Source organism: Spinacia oleracea, chromosome 1, assembly GCF_020520425.1.
Source record: "Spinacia oleracea cultivar Varoflay chromosome 1, BTI_SOV_V1, whole genome shotgun sequence".
NCBI lineage: Eukaryota > Viridiplantae > Streptophyta > Magnoliopsida > Caryophyllales > Amaranthaceae > Spinacia > Spinacia oleracea.
Window position 1 is genome coordinate 129,361,805 of NC_079487.1, and position 26,576 is coordinate 129,388,380.

Genomic DNA, 26,576 nt, shown 5'->3' on the forward strand with positions numbered 1-26,576 from the left:
TTTTGACGTTTTCTTGGGAGCTCATCGTGTTGCTAAGAAGGATAGATAACGGTGTTAATTGGCCGGTGTTTAGCTAATATTGTTCATGTACGGAAATTTCTGTCAAACTATCTTCACTCTATGCTGGAACTTGATTTGCATTAATATAATTGTTTTATCGCCATGACATGTATGCAACGTAACTCAGACATAATTGATCACATCAACTCCGGAAAAGTAGAAAAGGAGTAATCACACAAAATGAATGAAGGCTCATTCAAGTAAGAAAAACAACCCAACTATCACGTACTAATGCTTAGTACGTAGTACATGTTTCTACTTCAATTCTTTCTTTTGTTTTTTATTCACAAGGTGGGAAATGTGATCATGCACTTATATTTTACTATTATTTCACAACCTAACAACTTTATACCTTAGGTTAACTGAAATCCCTAGTACACCTAAGCTAGAATGGGTGTGTGCAACATACACAAACCATGTGATGGCAAGTGCACCACTCACGCTATGCGTGTGTTACATGAACAATATAATGATACGCTACTCCACATTAACAACGCAACCAAATTTAAATTAAATTCTTGTAAAACACCGTTATGGTTAATAGACCTCATGTCAATGCAAGTCAATCACCTCACTTGCTCCGATCCTATACAATTGACTTACTCTTGATTACAGTTCAATAAGTATTACCGGTACCAGAAGAGTAGATAGAAGACTAGTTGTTAACGATACTCATTTAAAAAAAATACATGTCACAAAAAAAAAAAGGAAAAAAAGAAGTAAATAAAGTATATTAGTGAAATGCTTAGTAATCCCATTAAAACATAAGGAAACAAAAAACTTTTCTACCATTATTGTTTTTTTTAATGACAATAATGGGTACAGTGCGCACAACAAATATATAATGGAAACTTTGCCTACAAAATGAGTCGTAATTGTTTTCATGAATTTGCAGGAAAAAAAAATAGACTAAGCAAACTAGATCATCATCATCATCATCATCGTCATGAAGCTTGAACCAATAAGCATCTACTTAGCTATTAATTGGAGGCTTTTAACTACAATATAGTTTTTATCATTTTCCTTATAACTCTCTCTCTCTCTCTCTAGTCTCTATGGCAGGAGGAAAGAAACCTAAAGTCCTCAACAAACCATGTATCATGCTTATAGGTATATATATATATATACATATACTATTCCATTCCCCTAGTTGTTTTTGTTGTCGTTGTCATCTTCATTCTTCGTTAATTTGATTAATTATTCGTTAATTGATTACGTGCATGGTTTAATTAATTTGCAGTAATTGCCGGTATGGAGAGATTTGCATTCAAAGGGGTGGCATCAAATTTGGTGATTTATCTAACTGATAATATTCATATGAGTAACTCTGCGGCGGCTAAAACAGTAAATAGTTGGTGTGGATTAACGTCAATAATGCCACTCTTGGTGGCTCCTCTTGCTGATTCTTTATGGGATCATTATTCCACTATATTGGTTTCATCTTTGTTCTACATTCTGGTGAGTTCTTTATACTCGTACGTACTACTACTATACGAAGTACTACGTACTCCGTAAGTCCTTGTAGTACACTATATTATTACGTAACATTTTATACCATGCATATCAGCATATTGAATTATATATTGATATTTGAAAATTCATCTACAACGTACTACGTATAATGTTATAGTAGTACGTATAGTAGAATTTATTACTCCGTAGTTGGTTTTGAAAAAAAGACTTATATCTTAAATGTACGGAGTATGATAAATGGTTAAGAGGAGGGATACGCCATGAGGATGAGGTTTTTGAATGTGTTACTAATTAGATGTATAGGTTGATAAAGTAAGTCCATTTATACAATATTTGAGTTCCATTGTTTTTTTTCTCTTGAGTAGTATAGGTGGTGGGGCAATTTAGGGCTTGTTTGGTTGACATGAGAGTTTAATTTACATACATAATAGGAATTTTCTTAAGATTTTTGGTTAATAACATGGAAATTAAAGATCCTATGAATTTTGATTGACGGGGGAGCTTGGTAATTTACTTTCTAGGTTTTGTTGGAAGTCCAAATTTCCTCATATGTTGTTTTTTATGTCCACTAAACAACTACACAGTCCATTAATTCCCATAAACTTTCACTCCCCTTTTCTTAATTGTCATCAAATAGCCTCTTAGGTTGATTGACGGTGGACGTGGGTGAGTTTGGGGTTGCCACGGTGGCGATTCTGGGAACTTAGTGTGTCTTGCGGTGGGTGAAAGTGTGAGTTTTCGTTGGCAAAATTGATAGGAAGAGGGACTGAGATAAGGATGCTATGGTGGGGGAGCGCACCCAGGTGATGGTGGTTTGATGACTGATACTTCGTACATTGTAGTTTAAACTTGCTAGATGGCGCACCCAGGTGGTGCTTATTAAGCTTAGCATTACTACATTATTTTATTATTTCATTTACGTTGTACTACGTATATTGTCAATGCTCCGTAGTGTACACTGTAACACTGAGTAAGTGCTGAAGAGCGTAATGGGACAGGGGTGTCGCCCTGTCGGGATTACCCAATGTGGGCAAATACAGTAAGTAGTACTCCGTAATAAAATTCCATAATAAACGTTCATGGAAGATTAAGGGATGATAACGAATCGAGTCGAGTTCAAAAGTGCAACCATGCAGCTCGGTTAACACTTGCTACAAGTTACATCTTAGTTGGTCTTGACATTTTTGAGTTCAAACTTTGAAGTTCATTTGAAATATAGGACTCTGACTCGAAATAAATTAATTACAATATGGCTTATACTCTCATTGGTTATAAGTTACTAGTACTTCATATAACATTTCTATTTTTAATTTGTCCTTGTTTCCTCTACTGTAAAGGGTCTTGCATCATTAACATCAACCACATTTGAATGGGCATGGCCAGTGAACAAGAGTATTTCAAACATCTTCATGTTTTGGTCACTCTGTTTAATATCGCTCGGCCAAGGTGGCTACAACCCTTCCTTACAAGCCTTTGGAGCAGATCAGCTTGGAGAGGAAGAAGATTTACCCACTGACCAAACAGACCTTAAAAAATCCAGTAAAAGGACTGTTTTCTTCACTTGGTGGTACTTTGGTGTTTGCACTGGCAGCCTCTTAGGAGTCTCTATAATGTCTTACATCCAAGATACTCTTGGCTGGTCTCTTGGCTTTGCTGTTCCTACCTTTGTCATGATCGCGTCTATCTTCTTATTTTCTTGTGGCACCAGAAGTTATACAGTTATTTTCGCTAATGATCACAAGGTTGAGAATCATAATCCTTTCAAGACTATGGCTGATGGTCTAAAAGCTGCGATATCAAGGGTCTACAACTGTGGCATCGGTGAACCCAATCGCAAAGCCGATGTTCCAGAGTTAGAGTAAGGTTTCTTCTCTTTCATAAAAGAAACAACTTGAAACAAAAATTACAAAATGAAACAGATTATAATTCAGGAATCAGTTGATCAATCTAACTTTTAGATGTCATTTGGTTCACATAGGAAGTAAAATTTCCCATGAAATACAAAATCATAGGAAATCAAGGGAATTTTCTAAAGTTGTTTGGCTGATAATGTGGGAATTTCTACTTACCTAGGGAGCACTAGGTAAGCGATTCCCTCATTTTGTAGGAAGTTCCACTTCCCCCATTTCACCAAAACTTTGTCAACCAAACAACTCACATACTTTGCAATTCCTATGGAAGTCCAACTTCCTATGTTTTTTTATGTCAACCAAACAACACCTTAAAATTTTCCTTTTAACTTGCGAGATTTTAACTAACCGGTCTTCGTGTTTCCTCTCTATCTTAAAGGCTGCAGGAAAATCAACTCTCAAGCCAAAAGCTAGTAGGAACAAAAGAGGTTAATGATAAACCCAGTAAAGGCATTTCCTTTTCTGACAATGTTAAGGTATCATTAAGGCTGTTACCTATATGGACTATGTTGCTGCTATTTGCTGTGATCTTTCAACAACCAGCAACATTCTTCACCAAGCAAGGCATGACAATGAAAAGAAACATAGGCACAAAGTTCAAAATCCCACCAGCAACTCTCCAAGGAGCCATTACTGTCTCAATTATCCTCCTAATGCCCTTGTATGACAGGATTCTCGTCCCATGTACCCAAGTTTTCACAAGGAATGAGAAGGGTATAACCGTCCTGCAAAGAATGGGAGCTGGGATGGTACTGTCAATCATTGCCATGGTGATTGCTGCCTTGGTAGAGGAGAAGAGACTCAAAGATCCATCCTTAACTATATTTTGGTTGCTACCACAATACATATTACTAGGCATATCAGATATCTTCACTGTTGTGGGAATGCAAGAGTTCTTTTATGGTGAAGTCCCTGTTAAAATGAGGACAATGGGAATTGCTCTGTATACTAGTGTGTTTGGAGTAGGGAGTTTCCTCAGTGCCATGATGATATCTTTGATTGAGTTTTTCACTACTAGGGGAGGAAAACAGAGCTGGTTCACTGATGATATGTCCAAAGCAAGGCTAGATAAGTATTATTGGCTACTAGCTATTTTAAGTACATTCAGTTTGCTGCTGTATATGATTTTGTGTAGATTTCACAAAAGTAGGAGCGACTTGGGTGATGAAAATGATGTATAAAGTTCTGGTTTATCAATACAATAGAGTAGTAGTAAGTTTTCTGATGAGAATGATTTATAAAGTTTTGATTTATCAATTTTCCTCACTCTAACGGCTTAAGGATCAAAGCAACTAGGCTAATCTTATTACAAAATGCGATCCTCAACATTTGACAGGTGAACTGCCACAAACCAGAAGAACTAATAACAGAAACAATGGCATCACAGGAAACTGTGAGCCTGAAAGTGCATGACTAAAGTTACTTGAGCAGTGCTAGTCACAGGACAAGGCAATAGATGTATTGGAGACTAAGACACAGATGGAAAATGAAATCAGGGGATGCATCAATCTATTGACACTTCAATATTAGAGTTATACGGCACCAAATTCAATCATAGCAACTTCAACGTGCTTCCATCATAACACGAAAATAGCAAAATGATAAACTCAGACTTATCGAAGAGATAGAGAGTAAAGTCTATTCCAAGCAACAACTACAAGTCTCAACAGTGGGGGAAATGGCAATATGCGCTCTTAAGCTTAAGGGAATAACATCATCAAACCCTGTTTCACACATTCTCCATGTAATTCAACCTTAACACAACAAAGATCCAAAATTGAAAAGACAGTATAATCATTGAACAGAACAAACATTCACACTAAACCAAACTTGTACCACAATAGAAAGTACAACTCCATCAGATTGCAACGCTTAAGCTTTCGTGGTTCATACGAGTAATATACAAAACAAAACATTTTATGGCTGAAAACCATCAAAAACAGTAATAAAGAATGAATGTGAATGCTTCATTACACTCATAACTATGATCACCTTATTCACCTAATACAAAGATGACATCCATAGCTATCTTCCCCGAATCGAGGGCATCATCCCCTTTCCTCAACCTACGTCATTCTTTGATTAATGGCATAACCCCTTCACAATTTACAAGTAATCTTCTATATCACATCAAAGAAAGAAATGTTTCTATGTTGCCTAATTCTCTGAATGAGAACCATGACCATTGACACCCAACTCTACAGCACCATTCTCTCCTCTTAACCCGGAACTACAATCTCCTTGTTTAACCACATCAATGACACCATCATCGGAATCAGAATCCAAAGTAAACCTCCCTTGGTTCTCCATTCTTCGCAACTCAGCACCGAGGGGCCGGTACTTCAAGTGATCACCCTGGGCGACAAACCTTCTCCCAAAAACCGAAAACACCCCACAAAACAGAGCAACAAGGAAAGCAAGGTGGCAATTAAACATAAGCACAGCAATCGCCCCTCCACGGTGAGTATCCATATGACCCTTGCAATTGATCGTATAATTCCCCCTACTCTTAATATGCAAATTGCAGTTATTCGCAATCAAGTCCGTGAAAAACGAAAACCCCATTTGCACAAACCAAGTCCCCTGCAAGATTAACCCTAACCCACGACCTAATTTAGGGGTTCCAGAATCTGGGGAAATCAATTCAATCATAGTGGAAAACGCACAAATCGCAATCGGAACAAGCATTAAATCATAATAACGATTCTCAATCCCATCAGAATCTTTCAAATGGAGGTGAAAAAGGAGAAATTCTTCAAGAAAAGCGAAGAGAAGGATCAAATTGAGTAAAGGGTAAGGGAAATTGAGGGAACCCAGAAGAGAAAACATGAAGAAAAGGGAGGAAATTGCGAGTACCTGGAGTTGAACGGCGGACCCAACTTTGTCGTTTGAGGAGGTTGCGTTGAAGAAGGACAGTAGAGAGTCGATGATGAAGAGTAAAGAGAGTGATGCGGCGGAGATTAGGGTGATTGTGGAGAAACGGCGGTGGTTGTTGGGTGGTGGTGGTGGGGAGGAAGAGGAGGAGAGAGATTCCCAAGCTCCGATAAGGATTAAACTGCCGCCGGCGAAGGTCATTGAAAAGAGTCCCATCTTGTTGAATTGGAGAAGAAAGTTCTTGGTGTTGATTCTTCGGAAATGATCTTTACAAAGAGAGTAGAGAGGTTGGAAGGAAATTAGTCAAAGGAGAGAGAAAGTGGACCGCAGACTGGTTGCTAAGTTGAAAGGTCCACGATTTCTTGCTTGCTTCTGCCGCCGCAAAAGGTGTCGATTTTTATTTTCTCTTTAATTTTAAGAGTTTTAAGTAGAGCTGACAAAATCTGACACGACACGATAACACGACACGAACCGGACACGAAAAAAGCGGGTTAGTGTCAAGGTTTACGATACGTTTAATTAAACAGGTCAACACGACACGACACGTTTAATTAAATGGATCGGGTTAGTGTTGAGATTCTCAACACGAAACTGACACGACTTGAACCGATTAAGAAAAATCAACTAATAATTTAATGTATTCGGTTACAAACCTTATAATAAAGCCAACTTTATCGAACAAACACGATAACACAACACGAACCGGACACGAAAAAAACGGGTTAGTGTCAAGAGATTATGACACGATTAGTTAAACGGGTCAACACGCATGACACGTTTATTAAATGGGTCGGGTTAGTGTTGAGACTTTTCCAACCCGTTTATATTCGACATGAACACGAACACGACACGACATGTTTGCCAGTTCTAATTTTAAGGATGGGTTCACTACTAGTTTTACTCACCTTGTTTTTCACTTATTTTTTTGGAAATTTTGTGAAGCACTACTTTTAAGTTTGGTGGTTTTGTGAATTGCTACCTTATAAAAACTTTTTTAAATTTAACTACCTTACAAGTTTGGTTTGTTTGACTAACACTACAATTTGACGTTTTCCGGTATTATTTCCCGTCGTGTATTTCTTCTTTTATTTTAAATAACTTTGTTCATTTGTTGTTTTGCTCATTTGTCATATTATATAACCGTTGTAGTGGATTTCAAAGATGGAAAACATTAACGAAAAATGTCAAATGGTAGTGTTAGTCAAACAAACCAAACTTATAAAGTAGTAAAATATAATTTTCTTTTTAAAAGGTAGCAATTCACAAAACCACCAAACTTAAAGGTAGTGTTTCACCAAATTTCCTTTTTTTTTAAGATCTTATTTTAGCCATTCGGCTAATCAGTTGTTCATAACTAGGGCTGTCAAATCTCAACCCGAACCGTTGAACCCTGTGAGTTAATCTGAATCGTTAAGAACCTGAACCATTAGTTGGAACCCAAAAACTAACCGAATCGATAACATTAAACCCGAACTCGAATCGTCTCGAAAATATTAAACCGATTAAGACTCGATACCCTATAACAAATCGGCATGCGTCAACCCGAACCGTTTCTACCCGAACCGAATGGACCTGAAAACCGTTAATGAACCGATTTATTTCAACCCGAACCGTTTCAATCCGGGAAAAACCCGTTCATAGCCCGAACCGTTTACAACCCGAATTGTTTCAACCGGACAGTTTACAACCCGAACTGTTTCAACCCGGATCGTTTAGAACCCGAACAGTTTCAACCCGGATCGTTTAGAACCCGAACTGTTTCAACCCGGATCATTTAAACTTACAAAACATAAAATCAGTTACACATGATACACTCGTTCCATACATCCATCAGTGCAAGTGTTTTAACCTAAACAATTCCACAATGCAATCACACCACGCAAGAGCACACTTCAACGCAATCTATTATCACCCCTTTTAACTATTTCACTCAAATAGGCAACTGGTAATCTGGTACTAATCTACTAATTATAAAAGCCATCATTATCCTCACTCTTTATTCTATCTTGTTAGCAGGGGGGAAAAAAACGGAAGTGATGAAAATGAAATCTCTAATCTTCAAAGCAACTTTACTAATCTCATATTTGATGTTGATGGTGTTGCAGTTGCAATCAAGTGTTGATGGGCGCGCCGTACTTTCTCTCTCCAAACCAGACCCCAATGATGCCGCTGCTTACGCGCGTTGGTTGGTCTCCCAGAATTCATGGGGTGTCCTCAAGTATTTTCTCTCTCCTCCTTTCTCTCAATTTCTGATTGATTTTTTTTTTTTTTAGTGTAGAGAGAGCCACACGGTCAATGAATGTTGATAGGATTCGATTTCAGGTCTTGGTTAACACCCCCAAGACTTCAATTTTTGATAGATGACTCTGGTTTATTTACATTGATTGCAATAGTTTATTTTTAATTATCCGTGATTTTGTTCAATCTTTTGTATTGTTGATCCTTTTTTCAGATTATGCAATCATGTGAATCAGCTTGGTGAAATTGTGTGATTTTGTGAACCGATTTTTTTGTATGGGAATTAGAGTGACCAATAGTCCAATATTGGAGAAATTGAACTTTGAAAATTAGTGTTTGTGTAGCTTTATGGCAATTTCTATTGTACAACCGGTTATGCAGTACAAACAAGGTTATTGTTTTTTTGGCTGATTTGCTCATTTGGGGAGCTTTAAGTGATGCGAAAAGTACCATTAATGCTTTGGTAGTTTTACACCTGTTTCAACTTTCAATTACTACAATTTTGCGAAACTTCTGCTGAATTGTTTAACAATGCTAAAGGAACTTCATAAGCATGATAGTAGTGTTCTGATTTGTTTTTGTGTTAATGTGCTTTATTTCTGTTCAAGGTAAAACTAACATGTTTCTTTCATATTTTTGCAGTACCCTTTCAGCAGATTTAGGAGGAGCACCTTTCGGGTATTCTTTCTTGCCCCGCCTTTGCACTCCCTCTCTGTGGTTTTTAGAGTTGTGTACTGTGTAGGGTTGTACTGCTTTAGTCGGGTTCTGTTTATCAGTGTCACAATAGACACAATTGCTTATCACAGAAAACTGGCAGGATTTGCCTGGCATTGATTGTTTGTTTGTTACCCTGAATCCCTGATACTCTTTCAATGTCATTGCATCGTTTTGGTCGATGTACTTGTTACAGTCTAGGATGATTGCATCGTTTTGGTCGATGTACTTGTTACAGTCTAGGATGAGTTAGATTTCACAAACTTTGGTCGATGTACTTGTTACAGTCTAGGATGAGTTAGATTTCACAAATTTTGGTTAGATGACCTGGCTCGGTAGAGCCTTCAGCGCTTCCAATGTGATGGCATCAATGTGTTGTCTTATGTTTGTCAATCAAGGTTCTATATATGTTCCACAGGACCACATATCACCTTGTTGGCTCTTTAACAATGCACCATTTGTTCAACTTTCAATTTAGTTTTTGGGGAAGTATAACGTTATATTTACATACGTAATACAACATATCCAGCCATGTCTGTGTTATATGTTGTTGATGCTCGATTGACAAAACCTTGATCATTAATGAACGGACAGTAGCAGTTTTCAAGTTTTTCCATTATGGTTCCCAATTATGGCCTGACCAGTGACCATAATCTACTACTTTAGTTGGGTTGTTGCTCTGCTGGGAATTTCTTTGAGCCTAAGGTTTTCATGTTGCTGCTCAATTTGCTTATAAAGGGACTAAGTTCTAGAAATTTTGTTCTATTATAACACAAACTCTTTGATGCTTGATTTATGAATCATTTCATGACATGTCTGCAATCCGCGTGCAGGAATGTGGTTTCATTTAGTGACGGGATACCAGGAAAAAGTGCAGGTATACCGTATTTCTACTTGACAACCCTTGATCCCACCGCAGCTAATGCTTTGAAGGACCAAAGATCCTCATTCACAATCAGCGAATACCCAATTGGGACTTGTGGAGAAACAGATCCTGAAAACCCTACTTGTGCAAAAATTACACTCACAGGAAAGGTGCGCTTTATCTTTCTCATCTGTAATATTGTATCATTGTAGATGTTCTGCTTCAAACTTGCCGAAAGGCCTAGTTTACACTGAGAAGAATACATGTGGACTAAAGCTATTAGAAAAATACATGTAGACTTGTAAGATTCATACTCTCCCCCTTTTTTTCCAGTTAAAACTGGTTGATGCAGACTCCGAAGAAGCAGGATTTGCAAGGTCTGCCTTGTTTGCAAAGCATCCTGAGATGAAAGGTAATTAACAACATTTCTTTTACAAGTAGTTCATATTATTTACCGTAGTTGATGAAAAAGAAATGTTTCACCTCCATTGGTCGAAGGATATTTTCTTGTTAAGGCTAACACAATGTTTTATGTTTGATCAGGTTGGCCAGAGAGCCACCACTTCCAGGTATTCAAACTAGAAATCAAAGATATATTTTTGATTAACTGGTTTGGAGGCCCAAAACCGCTTACTGTTAAGCAGTATTTACATTGGAAAATGTGAGTGAAATTTCTAAATCATGATTTGAATGAATGTATATCAAGTTCTAATTACATGAACTGTAAAATTCTTGCTCTCATTTAAATGTTTCCTATCTGCAGGAACAAATTGGCATTCTCTTTGTAGTATTCGGATTCTGGCATGCTGTATCAATGTAAAAACCAAGTGTAGATAAAACATTGTTTCTGATTAACGTTATTATGCAAAGTGCATCACTTTGTACTGTCTATTTTTAGTTTGTAAGGTGCTTATACGTGTGTGCATTATGAAAGTGGTACAATACATTTTCATGTTCATGTAAGAACTAGTAGTAATTGGGTATACACTGTATAGTATCAACACCGTAATTGGTATGTAATTTATTTAACTTCCTCTATTCACAAATAAGAGATGAAGGTTGTGTTTACATATTAAACAGTTTTTTGTGGATGTAGAATTATTTTTTTGATTCTGAATTATCACTGTTAATTTTCCAAATTTATTTCTTTTTGGTTTCAGGAGTTTAATACAAGAATGCACGCGCTATAACACTATTGGTTAATTACTTTTCCCCCTTTTAATTACTTTTTTTCCCCCTAACTTTAATATCATGTGATTTTGATAAGTATCTTTTAAATAGATTCCGTTTTACGTTGTAATATAAAATGTTGTGTTTATTTGTTTCTGATTTAAGCAAAGGGTAAAATAGGTAATCATTTTTTTGACGCCACCTCAGGCGTTCCCTTATATAATAGAGATGCAAATTAAATATTAGGAAAATATACATTAAGAGTTTCAAAACAGAAAAAAATTAGGGATGAGTTTTAATAATTTAATGCGACGATTTTATATGTGTAACGGGTTGTACAATTGAACATTGTACATGGTACAATAAAAGCTAAATAGCCTTAGAATGGAGATTGTTAGAACATCTTGTGGGACAAAATTAGGAATGAGTATAATTTTCAAATCAAAGGAAAGTTGGAGTTGCTTATGTTGAGGATAAGATAAGTTCGGGAGAAATCGACTATGTTGGTTTGGGCATGTGACACACACTGCATATGAATTTGACATGAATATTTAATCTCAAAAGAGGGCAAGTTGCAAACACATCACGTTAAGAGCTATTTAATTTAATTTAAGGACTCAAGACTTTGTTTACTTAAATAACAAACTAATACAATTAGTGTATGTTTAAGTGTGTCTTCTAATCATGGAAATGGAAATGGAAACGAAAATGACAAGATCATCTCCAATGTTCAAAGTAACCACTTTTGTATTGTATTTGATGATGGTGTTGCAGTTGCATTGTGGATGTGTTGAAGGGCGCTTACTTTCTCTTTACAAACCAGACCCCAATGATGTTGTTGCTTACGCTCGTTGGTTGGTTGCCCAGAACTCTTGGGGATCCCTCAGGTATTTTTGTTTCTCTACATTGCCGACTCTTTTAGTCGATTGGTCGATGTATCGAATCATTGACGTATATTCCTGATTGCGAATCTACTACTTTTGATTTTGGTTTAGTTTGTAGTGTAAATGTGGAAGTCTTTGATCATTTGGAGATTCTTTCAATCTGTTTTCTTCTAAGGAACTTTTTGAAATGTCGTTGACTAATTTTGTCAATATTTTGAGTTGACTTTTAGCATGGTGTAGTGTTGACTTTTAACTAGGGTAAAATGGCTTGTGAGGATTTTTTTTTAAAAAAGTTTTAACCAATTTGAGTTGAATGTAACTTAGAGTTACAATTATTGGTTGTTTGGGGTTTGCATCTGTGCATTACAATATTGAAGAAGAAAGTTTTACTACTATGGTCAACCCAACACAACTGAACTCATGAGTGGCGGATTCAGGATTCTAATGTCGTGGTGCCAAAGTATTAGCAATTTACAACTCGACTTGGTAGTTAGCCTATTCAAAATGATGCATTGCTTTTTTTCCCCTAATATATAAAAGAAATAGTAAAGGGTTTGTTCGTCTTTTACTTTTATGGGGTGTTAGTAGTCGTGAGCCGTGCTACTGTGTTAGAGAGACCACCTTTGCACCTACATAGATCTGCCACTGGAAGCCAGTGTGTATTTTTGTTTGTCTTAGACAGCTCAACCGTGGGATGGTGACTGTATATACAAACGGAAATTATGCTTGAATTTTGTGAGCAACTTTGTATGAAAGCCTGAAGTATCTGTTTGAATTATGAAGTAAAGCTAACATGTTGTATTGATATTTTTGCAGTACCATTTCTGCAGAGTTTGGAGGTGCACCTTTTGGGTATTCTTTCTCACTATGTTGCACTGGTGTCTTTGAATTTGGCCTTTACTCTTTCGGGTCGCTTGGTTATGATATGGGGATAGAAATAAGGATAAAGATTGGGACAAGGATAGGGAATTTAACATGCATTCATTACTTTTATCCCCATCCCTTGTTTGGCATAGTGGTGGATAAATATTGAGATAAAAACAACCAAATCACTCTATTGCCCCTTTAAAATTACAAAGTTTAATATTGGATTCTCTCTAATCGGCTTAATTAGTATAATAGCATAATTAACCTGATAATCTTTCAAGTATGTTTTTGGTCAATGCTACTGCAAAAGACTTGAATGAGCTTGATTTCTGTTAGCTAGATAGCCTTCAGTTGTCAATGCTGCCAATGTGTTGCCATCACTGTGTTTGTAAATTGTAATGAATGATGTTCAAAGAAATATAAAGTATCATTCTGTTACAAATTTACAAGCCACATTAATTCAATTGTGCATGATTAATTTTTCTTAATTGGTATTATGATGTGTAAAAATGTAGGAATGTGATGTCATATAGTGATGGACTGCCAGGCGAAGGTGCAGGTATACCGTACTTCTACCTAACAACCCTTGATCCCACCGCGATAAATGCTTTAGAGGATCAGAGATCCTCATTGGCAATTAGTGAATACCCAATTGGGACTTGTGGGGAAAAAGATCCACAGAATCCTACTTGTGCACGAATTACACTAACAGGAAAGGTGTGTTTAATTTGTAAACCTTTATCTGTAAGATTGCAATGTTTTATAAATTTCTGCTTCAAAACTGTCTTTTTTCCTTTTCAGTTGAAACTGGTTGATGCAAACTCCAAAGAAGCCGAATTTGCAAGGTCTGCCTTGTTCACAAAGCATCCTGAGATGAAATGTATGAAATTGCTTTCTCTGTCACGTGTACGTGTACTCGTATGTTTTTGTCAAGGTTATTAACTCAACCAGTGTTTTCTGTTTCAACAGATTGGCCTGGCTGGCACAACTTCCAGGTTTTTAAGCTAGAAATCGAAAATGTATTCATGGTTAACTGGTTTGGAGGCCGAAAATCTATAACTGTTTATCAGTATTTAAATTGGAAAATGTCAGTGAAGCTTCTGAAACATGATCCAGCAATTGGTTCTTCTTCTGATTTCTAAACTACAAAAATGGAGGAATACAGAGTTTATGGCATTACTTTCATGCATTGGGATTACAGTTCTGGCATGCTTGTATTCCTTTCTGAATTCTGATTACAACTTTCGTGCAAAATGTAACACCCGGTATTGTTGTAATTTGTAAGGTGTGCTCTTATTTTCTATCCTCTTAAGTCTTAACACATTTATTTAGGAATGGAGGGAGGTTAGAGTTTTACTAAAACTCATAATCGCACAATATATATACTCGTACCACGTTTTACTAAAATGTATTTACTTATATTTTGGTTAAATTAGCATATCAAGTATATAAATATATAATATGACGAAAATTACATATTAAATGATTAAATGAGTATGTAACTGATTTATTTATTATGCATTTGCTTTATGAGGAGAAGTATATTAGTTAAACATTTTATACAAAAAAATGATCAAATAATAATTTTAGACTTCAGTGCGTGCACATGATCTAATATAATTGAATTGATAAATCCTTGTAGTAAAATTAATAAATCATTATGTTCATATTGAGTTTTAATTTTTAAACAATTGAATTGATAATTAAATCACTATGTTTATATTGGGTTTTAATTTTTAAACAATTGAATTGATCATTAGATAAATCCTTGTAGCAAAATAAGCATTATATTCATTCATTAATCTGGACCAAACACAAATTTACATTGAAGCACAAGAAGTTCTAAACTGTGAAAACAACACCTTCTCGACCTTCCCTAACATCCTAGAAACTACCCCTTCACTTTCCGGGGACAAAGTTGGTGGCAAAGTTCCAAGCATTGTTGTTAACCGGGTCAGCAAGGTGGTCAGCGAGGTTTTCCAATGGGCCCTTTCCGGTAACAATAGCTTGAACAAAGAACCCAAACATGGAAAACATAGCCAACCTACCATTCTTAATTTCCTTCACCTTCAACTCAGCGAAGGCTTCTGGGTCATCAGCCAAGCCCAATGGGTCAAAGCTACCACCAGGGTAAAGTGGGTCAACCACCTCACCAAGAGGCCCACCAGCAATACGGTACCCCTCAACAGCACCCATCAAGATAACTTGGCAGGCCCAAATAGCAAGGATACTTTGAGCATGGACCAAACTTGGGTTACCCAAGTAGTCAAGCCCACCCTCGCTAAAGATTTGTGAACCCGCCTTAAACCAAACGGCCTCACCGAACTTAACACCATTACGGGCCAAGAGCTCTGGGAAAACACAACCCAATGCTCCCAACATAGCCCACCTGCAGTGGATAACTTCAAGCTCACGGTTCTTAGCGAAGGTTTCTGGGTCAGCTGAAAGCCCAGCAGTGTCCCAACCGTAGTCACCAGGGAACTCACCGGTGAGGTATGATGGGGCCTCACCGGAGAATGGGCCCAAGTACTTAACACGGTCTGGGCCGTACCATGGGCTGCTTGATTGAACAGTTTTGGGCTTTCCTGCAGTCTTCCTCATGGTGATCCTTCCCTCACCAATGATTTCCGAGGCGGTTGGGCCGAGCTTTACAGCCTTCCCGGCGAGAGAAGGGGAAGAGAGAGCCATAGTGGAGGAAGCCATTGCTAAAGTAGAAAGGGGAAAGTGAGAGTAATCAGTAATGTAATGTGTTTGATGATGTTGTAGTGATGAATGAAAAGTTAATAAGTTTAGGGTTGTTTTTTATATAAAAGGAAATGGGGTATCTTCTTATCTAAGGGATATCTAACATATCTTTATCTGGTTTCTTATTTGCTTAGGAAGATTTTGGTGTTGTGTTAGTTGGCAAATGTCTAAGCCATGCATTTTGGAGATTTATTTCTAACCAGAGGTTGCTGACCAATGATGAGATGACATTTGGAGGGTTTTGGATTGCATTAATCAAGTAGAAATCTCTTGGTGTTAATTGTAGGACCTTAACGACTCACAACCACAAGGCCACAAGCCACAAGGTCCCAACTCTCACCCATGTGTCTCGTCAATGTGTAGCAATATTGTAATTTTGTGAGGCGAGTTATAAGTTATCACTTGTACGTATTAAGTAGTGAATTGGTCGGTTTTGGGTCGGTTTTGGGTCGGTTTATCGTAGTGCTTTGTTTTTTAACCGGATTACAAGTCATTCAGTTTTAGCCATATTTTTGTATTTGGATCAAACAAATGAGTTGAAGCACATTTTTCACTTTCATGAACTTCTACTTGATTAAAGCACAAGTTCCTACACTAGAATATACTAGATGTATTGTCATGTAAGTATGCCATATATTAAAATCATGGGCGTGGCTGATGGTTTTGCCATAGTTCGAGCAAAAATAACAAAACATTCTTAAGGCCACTAAAATAGGGCCAAGTATGTGAGTGGAACATAGTTTAGGTTCCCCGGGCAATCGACTCGTATTAAGTTGTTTGATATATAGTTGATTATTTTGTATTCTTTTAAAGGAAAAGTGAACTAAGGTTAGAATAGTGTTCTTTAGGACTATATCTGAACATATTTAAGGAAATAAAATAACAAAATATATGCTATTTATTAAAAAAAAATATTTATATTACTGGTTGTTCGTCACGTGGCACTTTACTAAATAGTTTCATTATATGTGTAGGAATCGAACCCCATGACATCAAGTTTAAACAATAAAAACTTAACCATTAAATTATACTAATTTAAATGTTATTTTTTCAAAAGAAAATATATACATAAGACAATTTAATCAAATAATTAATCAGCTTTTTACCAACTTCTCACACAACTGAAAACAAAAACCTATGAAAGTGTAAATATGAGAATGAAGAAACCTAAAGAAAAATCTATCAACTTTTTTTTATATTAGTTTAATATGGAATGCTTTTCATTTTTATTTGTAATAATACTTCTATTAATAAGAAATTGAGTATTCCGTGATTAACATGATATAGACGATATTTAATCTCAAATTTGAACATTTTTTAATAATCTTGAATCAAATAGTGGTGTGATTGTTATTGGGTACCCTTTGAAACATGCTAATACTAACATTTCGTTCAAAAGGACATGTATCAATATTCCGTTCAGGGGGGTGAGCACAAGGGGAGAGCCGAAGTAAGCAATTTGCAAAGGGACACCACAAGGTCCACAACGGCACAACCCACAAGACCATGTTTTTCATGAACAAGGGTAACTCCATTAGAGCATGTTTATCAAACACCAAGAGTTTGGACTTTAACCCCAAAAAATATACGGAGTAATATTTTATATTTTATCTCTCCCAAACACCAACAATATTTAACAATATTTATCAAACACTATCTCTAAAATGTCACTCTATAATTAAAACCCCCATTTCTAAAATATCAATTTGCAATTAAAAAATAAATAAACAATGTTATTTGGTCACCCATATGCCACGTGTTAAGTCTTTCATACATGAAATTAGTTTTCCATTTGGTGTTCCGTGTTCATGAACACCTATCAATTCTTAAATATTTTCACTCTCTCTTCTCCTTCTTCTGAGCGATTTCCTTCAATAATGCTTGAAGATTCGTAAATTTCTAAAATACACTACTTTTTCACTTATTTCCCACTCTACCGTTCACGTCAGCAAGAAAGCCAGTCTAGTTTTTTTTTTTTATAAAATTTACAATGAACCGCTATTTGAAACAACGGTTTAAAGGGGTAAACCGCTATCTGAAATAGCGGCTTACGTATTTAATGAACTGCCATTTCAGGTAGCGGTTAACCCTTTATAAAACCGCGCGGTTTTATAATAAAACCGCGCGGTTTTGTTTTAAAGCAAACCGCTATCTCATATAATGGTTTATACCATTAAACCGCCATCTGAGATAGCGGTTTGCTTTAAACCGCTATCTCAGATGACGGTTCAACGCTGAACCGGAAAAAAAAAAACTTTTCTTTCTTCCTTGCTGACGTGGACGGTATGGTGAATTAAGTTAAAAAGTAACGTATCTTGATACTTATTGGATTTTTATGCAATATTGAAGGAAATTACTCCCCTATTCTTTCATCTCTCTAATATTGAAGGAAAAGAAGGGAAGGGAAAAGAAAGGAAAGGAAGAGTGAAAAATAAATGGCAGCTTTTAATTTTCTCTTTCCTTCCAAATTCCTCCAATTTTGGGAGGAAAGGAAAGTGAAAATTTTATAACAGGAATTTTCCTTCCACTTCCCTTCCTTTCCTTATTTTACCTTTCCTTCCAATTCCTCTCAACCATGTGCAGGAATCCTTATTTTACCTTTCCTTCCAATTCCTCTCAACCATGTGCAGGAATTTTATTTGTACCATGTGCAGGAATCCTTATTTTACCTTTCCTTCCAATTCCTCTCAACCAAATAAAGCCGTACTCTTCCAATTGTAAGGATTTCAAGGTTGATTAAACAAGATCGACAAAGATTGGCACTTAATTATATAATCAGATTAGAAGATCTGGGCACTGCTAATTGTTGGACTGATTCGATTAACAAATTGAACGAGGATAATATTCATGTCAATTTCTGAGATGCCTCCCTTATTTTAATTCTGAATTTTGGGTAGGTTCTGCTTTATATAGATTATGCACAATTTGATTTTTATTGTACGAAATTTCGTAGTTTTCAACTTTTGATAGAGACTGTATAGGAAAATGTTAGGTTATCATTGTCTTCATCAGATAAATTTTGATGCACTGTAATTTCTCTAATTTGATACTAGAATCATTGAAACCTATTGGATAATTTATTAAATTCTTGGTTGATTTGATGAATTTTAGAGTTTAAATTTGATGTTGAAAGAACTCGGTATTGCATGATTTTTGGTAAAATGTTAAATGTCTAGGGCCTCTGATCTATGTTACTCATATTCGGCTAGGTGTCGGTCACAAGATCATGTCCAAGTGTTTGATACGGCCATCTTATGAAAAATTTGTTGAATTTTGGTGTAGAATGAAGTGGGTGTTATTCCTAATCAGAGTGTCTGTGTGACCATCTTCTTTTTGACATTAGCAGTGTGTTCAAACTCAGTATAGCATGACTTTTCAAGTAATGTCTAGGGCCTCTAAGCTATGTTAGTATGTTACCCTGATTCGGCTTAGTTATTGGACACAGAACCGTATCCAAGTGTTAAGACACCACCATCTTATGAAAAATTTGCCGGATTTTGGTCTAGAATGAAGTGGGTGTAACTGTGTGATACCTATTTTTGAGTCCGGTGTAACTGGTATTCGTACTTGAATATAGTGTTAGGCTTATGTATCATAAGTTCATGACCATCTTTTTGACACCAGCAGTGTGTTTTTCATGTTATGGTAATGATGATACCTTCAGTGAGATAGAATGACTGATACATTATTACAATAACTTTAGGGAAATTGGGTTGGGTACTAATTGGAGCACTACTTCTCTTTATTCTTCTATAACAAAGTTTGTTGCTTATTTGGGGTGCGAGAATTTTGGATTCTTGGTGAAAAGGTAGGAGTCAAGAAAAAGAAAGCATTGAACATAATTAGCAGCTCTTGTCAATACATTTGCAGTAGAGTTTTCCAGTATGAGGCAAACTTTCCTTTTGCCACTTTTCAAGCCACCCTGCTAAATTTCATCTGGTGGTTTTTGGTTATGCAAAGTTCATATAACATTGTTGCATTATCACTTATTATTGCTGTATGCCAGAAAATAAAGATGATTACAAACAACATCTCACATTGTCACATTATACTGAATACATAATTATTAACTGGTTTGTTGGATGATTGAAACAGTTGGGTCTACTGTCTTGTGCATCTGATGGTTCAAAAGTCAGTTCTTGGTTAGTTATACCCAGGATGTTTCTAGCTGCAAGAATTCAATGTTGCAATGGCTATAAGAGGATCCCGTCTGTTGCTTGTTATGCCCGGGTTTTCCGGCACTTCAGAAGTCTCATCTTCAGCTACATTTGCTGATTTCCAATCAAACGAGTAAACAAGATTTGCTAATGCTATCTCAGCAGTAACTGAAGCAAAGGATATCCCTGGGCAGCCTCTTCTGCCTGCTCCGAAGGGAATCATTTGGAAATCCTGCCCCTTAAAGTCTACTGAAGAGTTCAGAAATCTCTCTGGACGGAATTTCTCAGGCTCTTCCCAATAGTTTGGGTCTCTTTGTATTGCCCATGCATTTATGATTACTTGTGTCTTTGCAGCAATGTCGTACCCATTTATTTTGACATCCTGGGAGGATTCCCGAAACACCATTGGGAGCGGAGGATGTAGCCTAAGTACCTCTTTGATCACTGCTTTCAAGTACTTCATCTTTTCCAAATCATCTTCAGATACCATTGCTTTTTGATGAACAACTCCTTTTACCTCATTTTGCAGTTCCTTCATCACTTGGGGATGCCTCAACAGCTCTGTCATTGCCCACTCTAGTAGTGAATAAGTTGTGTCAGACCCGGCAGCAAACATATCCTTCATCAAATACAAAAACGATTTAACATTTCTGTATATGAACAAGCTTATACCAGATATAGTTGAGGTACTTTCTTATAAGCTGCTTTTTTTTTTGTGTGGCTTTGGTCGTGATTATTTTGCTCTCTTTAAGATTGTTATCATCAGTGACTGATTATTTGATATTTTGACCTCTGAAGATCTCATTGAAATTATGAGGTATTCTATATTCATGACAAACTGTTTGTTTTCTGTTTGTATACTATTATCCTGTGAAGATCAAGAAAAGCTTCTTTGGTTTCTCCTAAATGTTGGGAACATATAGGAAATGCCTTAAGTTCTAAACAATAATGTGCGTTCAAAATAGGTTTATGTTTTGGATGCTATAAAATGGTTTAGGTGAAGCGATTATTTCCTCTGTTCTTGACTATTGCTTAAAATGACAAGTAAATTACCTGTCTCTTAAATCCTTAAAGTGACAAATGATATTGAGTTTCCATTGCGGATCATTGAAATTTGACCTTTAGGATCAGATTTCTATTTTAAACTTACTGGCTTATGTGTGGACGGAGGAGGGTGTACTAGAAATTCTTACCAATACAATGGCTTTAATGCTGTTCCTGTCCATGTGAAGGGCAGCTGCTTTTTCCTTTTGAACAACCAGCAAAAGATCAACAAAATCCTTCAAATTCTCTTCTTTTTCAGTCCTGCAATTTAGATGCTCTTGGAGTACATGCTCAAGGAACTCATCAAACTCTTTGGAAACTTTGTCCACCCGAGCTTCCAGACCAGTGAGTCGATCAATCCAACCAAGCCAGGGTATGAAATCTCCCATACTGAACACTGCCATGACCTCTCCTAACTCCTTTAAAAGCTGCTTGAAATTAGTACCTACTTCTCCAGCATACTTCTTTCCAAAGGTTGTCATACACAACACATTGCTTGAATACATAATGAAAATCTCACTTAAATTCACCGGGGAATGTTCTGAATTCTTGATTATGTTAACCACCAGATTGACCTCTTCTTCTCTGACCTTCTGGAAAGATTGAACCTTTTTGTTACTCAAGATTTGCAGGACACATATGCTCCTTAGCTGCCTCCAATATTCTCCATAAGGTGAAAAGACTATATCTCTTCCATCATAGACGATCTTGTTCGTAATGTTTGATGTAGGTCTGTTGGAGAAGATGATATCATGGGTCTTCATGATCTCGCTAGCTGCCCTTGCAGATGAGACAACAAGAAAGGGAGTGCTTCCGATGTGAATCAACATCATTTCTCCATATTGTTTGGACAAGGAGTGTAGAGAGCGGTGTGGGAATTTTCCAAGCTGGTGAAGGTTGCCTAAGATGGGCAACTTTCTCGGGGAGGGCGGCAGTTTTCTGCTTCCGGCAGGACTTTTATTTATCCATTTGTAGAGGAAGATTAAGAAGATTATGAACGGGAGGGAGAGGGGATGAAAACAAAGAATTTGTAAGAACTGAAGAACAGTAGTCATTTCTTTAGTGTTCTGCATCACCTGGAGTGACAGGAATCTTGCAGCTTAAATATATAGGAGGAATAGAAAGAAGAACAACAAATTAAGGAGCTCGAAGGAGCTTGAAGGAGTACATAGCAACTGTATCCAAGTGCTTATACCGGTGTATATATCCAAGTGTCCATACCAGTTTATGCGTCCAGATTGACATTTATTTTAGTCGGTTATGAACTTATGATACAAATGACTCCTCTATTTTAAGAAAAAATATCCACATTTTTGGTCCGAAATGAAGTGTTAACTCTAAAATGTTTCAGTCAAGGATCCGACATGATAATGGAGGTGAAAAGAAGAACCTGAGTTATGTGGTGAATACTATCCACTGTTGGCTTGTTTGTTGGGAACTCGGATGTTAGGAATTGATCTGACTTGAGATAAGATTTTCAGGAAGGAGTAGAAGAATGAGTGGTTGCATTGTAGTTTAAGATTTTTAGTACAGGAGAAAGGAAACCAGAACTACTGATTGAACCAAGAAATTATGTGATTAATTTCCTGAGAGTTATTTCATCAAAACACAATCTTATCTTATCCCATAGTGACAGTACATGGCTGTTTCCTATTGGTTATCGACATGTGGCTCATTGTTTTTAAGTCACTTCTCAATTGAAAGTGTATTAATTAGGCACGTTTCTTGAAATTGGCATAATTTACTGAATTATAGACAATTTTCCTTACTGCCAGAGTGCCATACACGCGGTACGTTCTGGTACGTGGGACAGGTACTCTGGGAACGTAACTTGGTATCTTGTTTTGTTAAACTAGTCTAGATTTATAAAATTTAGCATATACCACTTTGCACTTCCATGTAGTTGTTCACAAGGGGAATAGTGATTAGGTAGTGCTGGTTTGTTTTTGGCTAGAGATATTAATAAACAATCTGAGTTAGCTATTTGGATGGAGAAACAGCATCTATTGATACTGATGTAAATAGCTGTGTTAAAAGCCAGATAACTAATACTTCGTAATTCCAAACTTAGTTTAAAACATTTAGCTTCTTGCTTGGATTTTTGTTTATCGAGAATGTGAATATGCTTTGCTGAGTTGATCAAGCGGGATAAGCTTGATTGGTTGTTTTGCGGAAACCGTGATTCAATTGGTGTGCAGCATTGGCTAGTGTATCAATTGTTTTCAGGAAAATGAAGTAAAAAAAATGTCTAGAAAAAGGCACCTTCTGGGTTGGGATGAGGACATTTATGAGAAGTCTACTTCTTTTCATCCAACGTCACTATCTCTAAAAGATTTCTCATGATTAGGCTGAAGTCCTATAATCACTTGTTTATATTTGGACACAAGATCAATATTACCCTACTGAGTCCTAGCTTGAGTACGGGGCATCAGAAATGTATTTTGAACTGTCCCTTAATTAGTACAATATGCCATGATACTCTGGTATTATTGAGTGCATAAAACATTACAATCAACATGCCACATTATATTTAATAAATTAACATCGAAAGGATTTAAACAAGCTAGAACACATAAGTGCTATTGTTGGAGAATAGATACAGTTGGGTCTACTGTCTTGTGCATATGATGATTCTTGTAATCTTGTTAGATATGTCCAGGATGTTTCAAGCTACAAGAATGCGAAGTTGCAACGGCCATTAGAGGATCTCGTCTGTTGATTGTTATGCCCGGGTTTTCAGGCACATCAGAAGCCTCATCTTCAGCTCCATTGGCTGATTTCCAATCAAACGAGTAAACAAGATTTGCTAATGCTAGCTCAGCAGTGACTGAAGCAAAAGGTATCCCTGGGCAACCTCTTCTTCCTGCTCCAAATGGAATCAATTGGAAATCCTGCCCCTTGAAGTCTATTGACGAGTTCAGGAACCTTTCTGGACGGAACTCCTCAGGTTCTTCCCAATATTTTGGGTCTCTCTGTATCGCCCATGCGTTGATGATTACTTGTGTCCCTGCAGCAATGTCATACCCATTTATTTCGGCATCCTGGGACGGATACCGAAACAGAAGCAATGGGAGTGGAGGATGTAGCCTAAGTACTTCTTTGATCACTGCTTTCAAGTACTTCAACTTTTCCAAATCATCTTCAGATACCATTGTTTTTTCTTTAACGATTCCCCTAACTTCATCTTGCAGTTCCTTCATAACTCGGGGATGCCTCAGCAGCTCTGTCATTGCCCACTCTAATAGTGTAAAGGTAGTGTCGGACCCAGCAGCAAACATATCCTTCATCAAATGCAAAACCGGTTGACTTATGTAAGTTTTCACTTTTCAGAAGCTTATGCCAGAAGTTACTGTGGTACTTTGTTTTTGACTTTTTGTTATCTTCTTTGCTTAAGTTATATGGAAACTTTTGATCTAATGGTCAATATTTGACAGTAATTATTGAATATCTGTTCTAAGCAATCAGTTTATGTGGGAAGAGAGGGACTGTGTTAGGAATTCTTACCAGTACAATTGCTTTGATGTTGTCCATGGAAAGAGAAGCTGTGTTTTCCCTCTGAACATCCAGCAAAATATCCACAAAATCTTTTTCAATCTCTTCTTTGTCGATCTTATTATCGAGATGCTCTTGGACTACATGTTGAAGGAATTCATCAAACTCTTTAGCAACTTTGTCCACCCGACTTTCCAGACCACTAAGTCGATCAATCCAACCAAGCCAGGGTATGAAATCTCCCATACTGAACACCGCCATGACTTCCACAAACTCCTTTAGAAGTTGCTTAAAGTCGGTTCCCACTTCTCCAGCATACTTCTTTCCGTAGGCTGTCCTACACAACACATTGCTTGAATACATCATGAAAATCTCACTCATATTCAATGGTGACTGTTCTGATCTCTTGATCATTTCAATCACCAGAGTGACTTCTTCTTCTCTTACTTTCCAGAAGGACTGAACCTTTTTGTTACTGAAAATCTGTAGGACACAAATGCTCCTTATTTGCCTCCAATATTCTCCATAAGGTGAAAAGACTATGTCTTTTCCGCCGTAGATGATCTTGCTCGCGATCCGTGTTTTAGGTCTATTGGAGAAGATGGCATCATGTGTCTTCATGATATCGCAAACTGCACTTGTAGACGAGACCACGAAGGAGGGAGTGCTTCCGAGGTGAATTAACATCACTTCTCCATATCGTTTAGATAAGGAGTTCAGCGAGCGGTGTGGGAATTTTCCAAGCTGGTGAAGGTTGCCTATAACTGGCAACTTTCTTGGGGAGGGTGGCAGTTTTTTGCTTCTAGCAGGATTTTTATTTAGCCATTTGTAGAGGAAGAATAAGAAGAGTATGAACGGGAGGGAGAGGGGATGAAAACAAAGATTCTTTAAGAACTGAAGAGCAACATTAGACATTTTCTTTGAGTGTTTTGTATTACCTGGAGTGATATTAAGCTATAAGTTTAATTTATAGGAGAAGAAAGAAGAAGAACAAGCTCAAAATCTTGAAAGAGTCTGTAGCCTGCTTGTAAGTAATAATTTCTGATAATATAAAAATGTATTAGGAGTAATTATGAAAGTGATATAATTTTGTCAACATCTTCTATTGGTTATATTGTTTTGGAGCATTATTAATAGAATTGTCATAGTGGTAGAAATTCAGTAACTGTTTGTGCTATTTTTACCTTGTAAAAGAATTTCCTAATGAATAGTTGATCGTAGTAGACGCAGTCCATTTTAAAGTATGGCCATAGTAGTAATTGACAAATGATGTATTATCATAGGTGAGTTTTTTTCTTAATTAATGATGTGTTATGATAGGGAGTAATAAATTACTGTTTGTGTTTAATAAATTACTAAATGTTCTTCTAACATAAATAACAAGGGATAGATAAATGAGTGCAGGAAAATGAAGGGTGACATTGTAGTCTTGCAGGCTAAAGAGTGAGGATTTCTAGAGCAGGAATAAGGAAACTAAATATTGGTGCTATTTTTGGTGGTTTGTTTTCTGAAAGTTCTCTTCGTTAAGGCACAATCTAATATGATTGGTTTGCTTTGACATTAATTACGTGTTGCAATAGGGTTAATAGTGTAAAACTAAACATAGCTAACAAGGGATAGAGAAATGAGTGCAGGAAAATGACGGGTGAGAATTTATAGTGCAGGGAAAAGGAAGCCAAAAAATGGTGCTGTTTTTAATGGTTCTTTTCCTGAAAGTCTCTTCATTAAGGCACATCTTATCTTATCCTGTAGGACTGGTTCTTGGTTAGTTACATGTGGTCATCTTTTTTAAGCCACTTCTAAATTTAAATTTAACTGTTTCTAATTATAAATGACAGTTTGTCTTGGTGTTGCCTAAACACATTATATTTTTGTAGGTAGGATGGGCACAGGAACGTAATTTTCTACAAGTTTGTTAAATTTGGTTATATGTGTACCACTATATCATGGACCGCGTTTCATTTTCACTTACCGATATACACATACCAGATCATTGTTCGTAAGGAGGTTGCAAGACTTACAGGTTAGGGATATGGGTAACACTGGTTTATATTTATTATTGTCTAGAAACATTAATGTACAC

The 26,576-nt window shown here is 36.7% G+C and overlaps 7 protein-coding genes and 1 long non-coding RNA gene across 13 annotated transcripts in view; 4 read left to right on the top strand and 4 right to left on the bottom strand.

The window, feature by feature from the left end:
* The first annotated feature begins 696 nt into the window (after positions 1–696).
* Positions 697–4,668, top strand: LOC110802310 (protein NRT1/ PTR FAMILY 5.8). The gene is made up of 4 exons (XM_022007755.2): positions 697–1,170; positions 1,301–1,518; positions 2,871–3,391; positions 3,823–4,668. Exons 1-4 carry the CDS (start codon positions 1,116–1,118, stop codon positions 4,622–4,624), a joined length of 1,596 nt encoding a protein of 531 aa, XP_021863447.1. The 5' UTR covers positions 697–1,115; the 3' UTR covers positions 4,625–4,668.
* A 595-nt stretch (positions 4,669–5,263) lies between these two features.
* Positions 5,264–6,720, bottom strand: LOC110802311 (uncharacterized). Its single transcript, XM_022007756.2, has one exon. The coding sequence runs from the start codon at positions 6,531–6,533 to the stop codon at positions 5,601–5,603; it is 933 nt and encodes a 310-aa protein (XP_021863448.2). The 5' UTR covers positions 6,534–6,720; the 3' UTR covers positions 5,264–5,600.
* A 1,573-nt stretch (positions 6,721–8,293) lies between these two features.
* On the top strand, positions 8,294–11,251 carry LOC110802372 (uncharacterized). Its single transcript, XM_022007824.2, has 6 exons — positions 8,294–8,535; positions 9,198–9,233; positions 10,103–10,304; positions 10,468–10,546; positions 10,678–10,795; positions 10,898–11,251. The coding sequence occupies exons 1-6, from the start codon at positions 8,354–8,356 to the stop codon at positions 10,920–10,922; spliced, it is 642 nt and encodes a 213-aa protein (XP_021863516.2). The 5' UTR covers positions 8,294–8,353; the 3' UTR covers positions 10,923–11,251.
* An 87-nt stretch (positions 11,252–11,338) lies between these two features.
* LOC110802370 (uncharacterized) lies at positions 11,339–14,367 on the top strand. Of its 2 annotated transcripts, XM_022007823.2 has the most exons (5): positions 11,339–12,191; positions 13,005–13,040; positions 13,571–13,772; positions 13,857–13,935; positions 14,025–14,367. In XM_022007823.2, the coding sequence occupies exons 1-5, from the start codon at positions 11,989–11,991 to the stop codon at positions 14,195–14,197; spliced, it is 693 nt and encodes a 230-aa protein (XP_021863515.1). In that variant the 5' UTR covers positions 11,339–11,988; the 3' UTR covers positions 14,198–14,367. The 2 variants fall into 2 exon arrangements, with proteins under 2 accessions (XP_021863515.1, XP_021863514.1); XM_022007822.2 differs by having other exon boundaries at positions 13,571–13,935.
* Positions 14,368–14,827: 460 nt separating this feature from the next.
* On the bottom strand, positions 14,828–15,807 carry LOC110802314 (chlorophyll a-b binding protein, chloroplastic-like). The gene has a single exon (NM_001426475.1). It carries the CDS (start codon positions 15,756–15,758, stop codon positions 14,955–14,957), a length of 804 nt encoding a protein of 267 aa, NP_001413404.1. The 5' UTR covers positions 15,759–15,807; the 3' UTR covers positions 14,828–14,954.
* Positions 15,808–19,760: 3,953 nt separating this feature from the next.
* Positions 19,761–22,585, bottom strand: LOC110802316 (cytochrome P450 736A117). Its single transcript, XM_022007762.2, has 2 exons — positions 21,151–22,585; positions 19,761–20,576 (listed from the first exon to the last, which is right to left on the bottom strand). The coding sequence occupies exons 1-2, from the start codon at positions 22,072–22,074 to the stop codon at positions 19,965–19,967; spliced, it is 1,536 nt and encodes a 511-aa protein (XP_021863454.2). The 5' UTR covers positions 22,075–22,585; the 3' UTR covers positions 19,761–19,964.
* An 873-nt stretch (positions 22,586–23,458) lies between these two features.
* LOC110802355 (cytochrome P450 736A117-like) lies at positions 23,459–25,571 on the bottom strand. Its single transcript, XM_022007814.2, has 2 exons — positions 24,506–25,571; positions 23,459–24,282 (listed from the first exon to the last, which is right to left on the bottom strand). Exons 1-2 carry the CDS (start codon positions 25,406–25,408, stop codon positions 23,647–23,649), a joined length of 1,539 nt encoding a protein of 512 aa, XP_021863506.2. The 5' UTR covers positions 25,409–25,571; the 3' UTR covers positions 23,459–23,646.
* The window catches only part of LOC110802384 (uncharacterized), a 29,253-nt gene continuing 26,631 nt past the window's right edge, over positions 23,955–26,576 (top strand). For all 5 annotated transcript variants that reach the window (XR_008920659.1, XR_008920657.1, XR_008920662.1 and 2 more), the window contains exons 1-3: positions 23,955–24,092; positions 24,193–24,312; positions 26,371–26,516. This is a non-coding gene — a long non-coding RNA (uncharacterized lncRNA). The remainder of the gene's footprint in view (positions 24,093–24,192; positions 24,313–26,370; positions 26,517–26,576) is intronic.